This window comes from Arachis duranensis, chromosome 6 (genome assembly GCF_000817695.3).
Source record: "Arachis duranensis cultivar V14167 chromosome 6, aradu.V14167.gnm2.J7QH, whole genome shotgun sequence".
Classification (NCBI taxonomy): Eukaryota; Viridiplantae; Streptophyta; class Magnoliopsida; order Fabales; family Fabaceae; genus Arachis; species Arachis duranensis.
In genome coordinates, this window is record NC_029777.3 from 88,135,331 (window position 1) to 88,143,748 (window position 8,418).

General features: G+C 33.2%; 1 protein-coding gene across 3 annotated transcripts; it reads left to right on the forward strand.

The window, feature by feature from the left end:
• The first annotated feature begins 270 nt into the window (after positions 1 to 270).
• Positions 271 to 6,788, forward strand: LOC107494506 (glutamate dehydrogenase 1). Of its 3 annotated transcripts, none has more exons than XM_016115544.3 (10): positions 271 to 472; positions 3,202 to 3,343; positions 3,481 to 3,594; positions 3,814 to 4,035; positions 4,363 to 4,437; positions 4,551 to 4,667; positions 4,934 to 5,184; positions 5,617 to 5,692; positions 5,796 to 5,882; positions 6,357 to 6,788. In XM_016115544.3, exons 2-10 carry the CDS (start codon positions 3,236 to 3,238, stop codon positions 6,540 to 6,542), a joined length of 1,236 nt encoding a protein of 411 aa, XP_015971030.1. In that variant the 5' UTR covers positions 271 to 472; positions 3,202 to 3,235; the 3' UTR covers positions 6,543 to 6,788. The 3 variants fall into 3 exon arrangements, with proteins under 3 accessions (XP_015971030.1, XP_015971029.1, XP_052119324.1); XM_016115543.3 differs by having other exon boundaries at positions 344 to 504; XM_052263364.1 differs by lacking the exon at positions 271 to 472 and having other exon boundaries at positions 3,084 to 3,343.
• Positions 6,789 to 8,418: the final 1,630 nt, after the last annotated feature.

Below are 8,418 nucleotides of genomic sequence, written 5' to 3' on the forward strand. Positions count from 1 at the left end.
AATAATTTTTAATAAAATTTATTTTAATAGGTATATATTTTTGTCTCCATTTTTTAAATTTTTTTTGAATCTGTCATTGTTATTTTGGCCATTCTCCAAATGAAAGTGACGTCTTCTCGCCAATTGCGAGTTGACAGTGCCAACTTCTCGCGCACCTGCAAAATACACTTGTCACCAATCTCGCATCCAACCTCTGTTAACTTCACTTTCTAACATAACACCGAAAAATCCCAATATAAAAAATAATTTCTGTTCTATAAGTTGCAACCATTAATTGAAAGGCATAGTTCCCCCCTCTCCCTTATTGAATTTGATTCCATGTAAGGAATTCAATTCTTATTCTCGTCTCTCCCAATATTAAGTATTTATAACCCTTTGTCTCTGTTCTCTTAAACCTCGTATTTGGCTTTGACTTGATTCGGAGTCAGTTTAATTAAAAGCTTCAGAATTGCTGTTTCTGTTTTCTGAAACTGTGAGTTCAACATTTTTCTCTAAATTTCTTTGGTATGTTTTCTCATCTCTTTTTCTCACATGATGTTAACAAATTTTGGTTGTTTTCTTAGGTTGGATTTGATATAAGTTATTCAATACATGTCAGTAGTAACTAGTAGAGTAAAGTTGTTCATTTATGTGTTAATATTTATTTAAATTAGAATAAAGAGGTAATGGTGCTTTTTTCTTAGTGCCCACTACTAATTATATTACCAATTTCACAAATAACGTTGATTAGAAGTGCTGTTCAAAGGGGCAATCCTCTCTTGTTTTTTTTTAATTATTATCAGTTTATTTTTATGTCAATTCTAAAACGTGTTAATTACTGTGGCATATTATTTGCTTATTAGTTTAGTCCCACATGACTTGCATTATCATATTATTGATGCCTGTGTTAATTTTAAGCTGGTATTTCTTTTATACATACAAAATTTATTGCTTACAGTTCAATAGAAAATGATAGTTCGGTACACAAGCAGTTCATAATATCGTAGGGTTTAAAAAAGGGCGCACCCAAAAAGTATAATGTATGCGACCTATCTTAATAATAATTACATCAGTGTATATTAATATTACAGAATTTAGTCCACCTAACTTTTAATGAATTTTGTGATCTGATAATTTGAAACTCACTTGTATAAACTGAATTAGATTTGTGTCGAGGATTTCATCAATATAAATAAGAATTGTGGGTGTGCCTAATATGTTTAATCTGATCCTTCCACCTTATTGTATTATATCAATAATGAACGAACCACAGTGCATTCTGGAAAGCCGCTTTTGGAAGAGGTTATGGTATGCATTTTGTTGTTCAAACCAACTGCATATATAAATACTAGTTAGTCATATGCTGATGTGAGAATTAAGATTTCCCTCGGTTTTGGGCTGCCACATATGTCATGTGTCATTCCAAATATTTTTAAGAGTTAATAATCCTTTTGTTTTTATTAATTATTTGATTTGACTTGATTACCTAATCAGTGATTCAGTTTGAATTCCTATCATCTAATAAATTCCTATCATCTGCTAATCTAGTTGAATCCCCTTGCCCTTGCTTTAGAATTCACTTCAACCTTATCCCATTACGTTATATATAGATATAAATTTAATTTTAATGCATACACGTACATCTACGTTAGCAACAATAATTATACTTTATATTGACTGTTAAATAATCATCTAAAAAAATCAATATGATAGGCAGCAATATAAAATATTTTACATTGTCAACATATCAAAATTAAACTGATATATATACTTCAATTTCTAAATGGCAATTCCTAACATATTCTTTTTTCCGAATACCCAAGTGTTGCTGAGATAAAAGCCTTAGATAGTTAGATTCAAAGATTGCCAGTTAAATATGAAAAGAACAAGTTGGCAACTGGGGTTGTTTTATTATATATATAAACTAACAAATAGGAATAGAAGCACCACCACCTTCTATGTATAAATACATCGCTGTAAACTTTGGCATTGCTTCGTTTTATAATTGGCAGATAACAAAGAATATTATATTATGTGATTAGAAGTCATAGTCGGCAACACAAGCCACGAGATACTTATGTGTCACTTTGAATACTTTACATTCATATTTCCCAAATACCCGGGGACTCCAATTGAGGAAATGTTGTTGGTGCAATGAATGTAATTTTAATAATGATCAAATCAAACACTAATAACTTTTTACCTGTTAAGGGTACCCTTGGTTCCAACCTCACCTGGATCCTGCCTCCTAAGATAATGTTGGAGACATTCAGAACTTCTAATTTGGCCCTTCTTGATGTAATAGTAAGAGTAGTTTTTCCTGTGATTCCTTTTAAAATCTTGAGCAAAAAAATAAAAATAATAAAATTGAAAAAATAAACCCTCTTCCCAATAATAATAATAATAATAATAATAATAATAATAATTACACTGGCTACACAGTTCATTCATAAGCTACATAAGCAAGTGTATTTAAGGGTTCCCGAACTTATAAGTGAGAAAAATCAAACTTTGTTCATCACATATACATTCCTAGTAGCTTGCTAGGTTTCTGTAACAACTTTTGTTCATGGTGATGTGAAAGAAGCTAGATCACAAAACAAGGTACAATCCAGAAGATATATAACAGGAAAAAAACAGTATCTCCCTTTCTTTTCACATTTTTATTTCCTATTGTATGATCTTGTTGATTTTGCATGTAAAATGGCAACTACATCATTCATGCCATTGATAAATTGCCACCAAAAAAAAAGTTAGTTGTATGTAAACCCAATTAAGATGTATCTAGTCTTGAGTCTTTTCCTTTTATTATTATTATTATTATGACATATTTAGTCGTTGCAAGATAGATGATATCATATATTTCTTTCTATTATTGTTATTATTATCTTTCTATTATTGTTATTATTATCATTTATAATTCTCTCACATGATTAAATGCTGATATTGATCCACATGGTATTGTTATCATTTATTAACGTTGCTGGCACTTATCCAATTTCTTTTGTCCGATATTAGACTACTTTACTAGTTTATATTGTTGACATTGACTCCACCTTGCTCTAATGTATTACCTTCTGCTATAAATACATCCTATGGATCTGGTTTCATATTCCACATCATTTGTTTGGTGCCAATCAATATTACAGTAACAGTGCAAGATCTCTTTTCTGTGCTTGAAAATCTCTCTTACTGAAAGGATTTTTAATATTGTTGTGTCAGAGTTAGTGCATAGAGTTTCAAAAGGAGAAGAACAATGAATGCATTAGTAGCTACCAACAGGAACTTTAAGTTGGCCTCTAGGCTTCTTGGATTGGACTCAAAGCTTGAGAAAAGTTTATTGATTCCATTCAGGGAAATCAAGGTAAGTGAAAAGTTACTTTGGTTTTCTCTGTATGTGTTTGTTCTGGTAAATTGGTTCTAACTCTTGTTGTTTTCACATCTTCTGTTTCATATAGTTCATAAAAAATAAAATAAAAAATAATGATCCATACAATGCAGGTTGAATGCACCATACCTAAAGATGATGGCACATTAGCATCATATGTTGGGTTCAGGGTTCAACATGACAATGCTAGAGGCCCTATGAAAGGAGGAATCAGATACCATCCTGAGGTTATTATTCTATTTTCTAACTTAGGATGTGTTTGATTGAAGGGAAAAGAATTATGAAACAGTTCAATTAACCACTTTGACTTGCTCTCAATTCATGTTCTCATTTCACAAAAGTAACTGTTTGTTACAAATTTTCCATTCAAATTATGTTTCATTCTTTCCTATAGTGGCTATTTCTCAGTTCTCAATCTGAATTATGTTTTACATTGGATTAAACAGGTTGATCCAGATGAAGTGAATGCTTTAGCACAACTAATGACATGGAAAACTGCGGTAGCAAATATACCGTATGGTGGCGCCAAAGGAGGAATAGGGTGTAACCCATCAGAACTAAGTCTCTCTGAGTTAGAAAGGCTAACTAGAGTTTTCACACAGAAAATCCATGATTTGATTGGAATTCACACTGATGTGCCTGCACCCGATATGGGAACAGGACCACAGGTATGTGCAAAGATTTAGCAGTGAATCTGCAGTTGTTTGTAAAATTACCAAGATCATGCTTTTGTTAACAATCAATACTTGACTTATGTTATATGTACTATTCAAAATAATGTCCTTTTGACCTTTTTCTAGTATATTTATAAATAAATGCATCATGATACAAATGGTATTTGATTCAATGATTTATAAATGGTTCAATAAAAATGTCAAAATGTATAGTTGACTTAAAGACACACTAATAGATATGCAATAAACAAATAAATAAAAGATGCCCCCATTACAATTTTGTAACTATATTATCTTTCCGTTTGGTTATTTTGTATGCAGACAATGGCATGGATACTAGACGAGTATTCGAAATTTCATGGTTATTCTCCTGCAGTTGTGACTGGAAAACCGATAGTAAGCAACTTTTGATGTTTGTCATATAATTTGAATTAGCATTGATCTGGCACCAAAAAATGCTTAATAATTAACTCCCTTTTCTTTTCTAACTACATTATGTTTCAAACTAGGATCTTGGTGGATCTCTAGGCAGAGAAGCAGCCACAGGAAGAGGAGTCCTCTATGCAACAGAGGCTGTGCTTAATGAGTATGGAAAGAATGTATCTGGACAACGGTTTGTCATACAGGTAATTAGTTTTTGTACCTTACTTTTTGCTCCAATTGATCCTTATGTTTGTGAAATTAACATGCATTCTATTTCTACATTATGGTGGTAACAATAACAAATGAGGCTTTGGATTGTTGCACCATAGCTTATATATAAGAAAAGAATGCAAAATTAGCTTTGTTGATAGCAAAAGGGTAAATTTACTTCAAAGTTGATGCACTTAGTATTTTAATGAATTTGAGATTGATTCATAACATCAGTTATATCATCTTTGTATGTGATCAGGGTTTCGGAAATGTGGGATCTTGGGCTGCCCAATTAATTAGCGAGAGAGGTGGAAAGGTTATTGCTGTGAGTGATGTAACTGGAGCCATAAAGAACAACAATGGCCTTGACATCCCAAGCTTACTCAAGCATTCCAAAGAGCACAAAGGAGTTAAAGGATTCCATGGTGGTGATTCCATTGATCCTAAGTCAATATTAGTTGAAGACTGTGATGTTCTGATTCCAGCAGCTCTTGGGGGTGTCATTAATAGGTACTTTTCTCCACACAATACATAAATGATATGTATGTTTGCAGGTAAACTACCAAAATGGTATCTGAAAGTTTATGCCGCTGGCAAAAATAACCGTTAAGGATAAAAACAACAAATAAGTTATTGAATGATTTGAAAATGCGACAAAAGCTAGACATTTTTGTCATACAAAGCATGAGCCACTTCAAACTCTTAAGACGGGATAATGCATTATTACTATTGAACATCTTGAAGCAAATTAAACCTGATCCATTCATTTTCCTTAGTGAGTTTAGTACCTTCATTTCAAATGCTAGCAAATTATTTATTGCATGAGTTTATCACCTTCTGTCTCGTGGCCTCCTAAATGAATGTACTAAACATGAATCAGAATCTGGGGTAGGTCTATCTATTTCTCTTATTTATTTATTTTTTGCTTTTGTTTGGTTGAAGGGAAAATGCAAATGAAATCAAAGCCAAATTTATTATTGAAGCAGCCAATCACCCCACTGACCCAGAGGCTGATGAGGTTAGCTTTCTCCCTTTTCACTTCTATTTTTCCAGAAAATGGAAAGAATGAAAGAAAAATAACCAAGAAATGCAATATTGATAACTGCCATGGTAATTTGCAGATTCTGAAGAAGAAAGGAGTTGTGATCCTTCCAGACATATATGCAAATTCAGGAGGTGTTACAGTTAGTTACTTTGAGTGGGTTCAGGTAAAATAATCAGACATAATGAATTGTATAAGAGTAATATTTCAAATTAGTTCCTAAAAAATATTTAATCGGACACTTTAGTCTTCAATAATTTTTAATCACCCAATTAGTCCCCAAAGTTTTATTTCTTAGACATATCAGTTCCCAGATTGTTCAACTATATGAAGGGACTGGTTTTTGATAATTTTAAAACTGTTAGGGACGGGTATTCTTTACCAAATAACGACAAGAATTGATTTGTCTAACTTTTTACCAAATTTGATGTGAGGATTGATATGTTTAACAAAATAAAAGATTAAGGACTGATTTGGTAATTAAAATTTGTTGAGAATTAAATTGTCCGACTAAAAATTCTTTGGGACTGATTTGGTATATTACTCATAGTATAATTTCACAAAGATGCTCTACAATATGTAGAAGCATTATAGTATACTATATATAATCCTTGGAATGTTTGTTTCTTTCCATACACAGAACATCCAAGGGTTCATGTGGGATGAAGAGAAAGTGAACAATGAGCTAAAGAAGTACATGACAAGAGGGTTCAAAGATGTGAAAGAAATGTGCAAGACTCATGAATGCGATCTTCGAATGGGAGCCTTCACTCTTGCAGTTAACCGTGTTGCAAGGGCCACTGTCCTTAGGGGTTGGGAAGCTTGACATCATCCGTTCATGGTGCTGCTGCTGCTTTCAATAAGAGTTCCAATCACAAAGTTTTCCTTTTTTAAATTGCTTTTTCATGTGATGGATGAAATGGTGAATTAGAATTCTCATCCCACATTTTCATGAAATCATATATATATGATTTATCAAGGGATGGTTTCCCTTATCTATACTTGGACTCATATTCCATAACTTCTTGTTGTATAAATATTTTTTCAGGTACAATCTTCTTATTTTAGTTGATATTCTTTTGCACTATCAATACAAACGAAATTTATAACAAAACAAAGTAAAAATTAAAAAAAATGAAGTAACAGAAGTAAAGAAAAAAATTGTGTAGTTCAGTTTTACATGTCGTTTATTTCATTAAATTAAATATAAATCATAATATCAAAATTTCACATACGGTTATTGTTGCTAAGGACGTGCGTGTTTGGATGTTGTTGCATTTCTGGTTGGGTTTGAGAATAGTGGAGAGTATGGGTTGCTTGGGAAAATGGAAGGCTTGAGGTTGACTTGGACTAATATAATGTTGTTCTCTTTTGGTTATTTTCTTCTTCAGAAGAAGAACAAAGGAGCGATGATGAAGAAATTCGAAACTCGGGGGAAGGAAGAGATTGACGGTGAGAAGAGAAGATAAGGGGGTAAATAATGTATTTTGTCTGGAATGATGTGATATTAGCCTATTACATAAAGTGATTTTTATTGAGTTAAACCTCAAGGTGGTCCCTGAACTTGCACTCGATTCTCAAAGTAGTCCTTTTACTTGCATTGGCCCTAATATTGTCTTCGAATTTAACAACGGTGACTCACGATCGTCCCTGAAACATTTTTCGGGAGTATTCCCAAACAGCGTGATGACATGTATGGAGAGGCGCCACGTTGGATATTTGACATGACTGTTATCATTTTTCAACTTAATTTAGTCCCTGAATTATTTTATAGCCCTAATCCCCAATTTATTATCAAAAACCACTTTGTTTCTTCTTCTCTGCTCTCCTTCATCTTCTTTGCCATTGTTGACTGTAATTTGGGTGGGTCATGATGGGTGGAGTAATAGTTGAAGTACCTGGTGGTGTGATAATTGGTTTGGCCCTTGCTTCCTTGATTCTGGCATTGAATACTTCGCAAGCATTGTTACATATATTGTCACATTTTGGTTGGTTGGGAAAGAAGGTCCGACTCCATGCATCTCTTCGTCATTTGGAAAGGTACTCCCATGCTTCCTTTAGCTCTCTAAATTTTCATCATTCCCTCAACAAATCCTCTTGAGTAGTAGATCTTGCACACTCCCACAGTAATCTTCTAAATTTATTGTCTTTCCACTGGTTATTGAAGTTTCTCCATAAGTGCCATACACAAAATATGTGGTGGACATCAAGGAAGACCTCTTACACAGCTGTGATTAGCCCCTGCACGAAACCACTGAAATCAATAACTTACAATATCGGGACCCAAAATGGTCCCTCACCTTACATAAGTGACATCAAATTAGTCCCTACACATGTATAAGTGACAGCAAATTCATCCCCACGATTTATTAAGTTCTACTCCTATCCCATTCTATCAATACAGGCAATAACAATGTGTGAAATAAACCAGTAAATATAGAAACAGAATCATGAAAGCAAAATATGGCTACAAAAATTACATAAACCTAAGGAGTTCAACCTTTACTAAAATACAATAACCAGTAAATAGCAAAGACATCGTTACCTTTTGCATGTCCAAAATAAAATACCACCCATTTTGGGTGTAGCTCCCTAGATCCTCATGTAGTAGCTCAAGGAACCACCTCCAATTATCGGTGTTCTCCACTGGTACAATGGCATTTGCAATGACGTAAATTGTTGCCAAGATTTGTCCACCAAAT

Excerpts from the sequence above, each read along its gene's own strand:
- LOC107494506 (XM_016115544.3), top strand. The coding sequence starts at position 3,236 with ATGAATGCATTAGTAGCTACCAACAGGAACTTTAAGTTGGCCTCTAGG. Across the intron at positions 3,344-3,480 it reads TTCCATTCAGGGAAATCAAG|GTTGAATGCACCATACCTAA; the intron begins GTAAGTGAAAAG and ends CATACAATGCAG. Across the intron at positions 5,883-6,356 it reads GTTACTTTGAGTGGGTTCAG|AACATCCAAGGGTTCATGTG; the intron begins GTAAAATAATCA and ends TTCCATACACAG.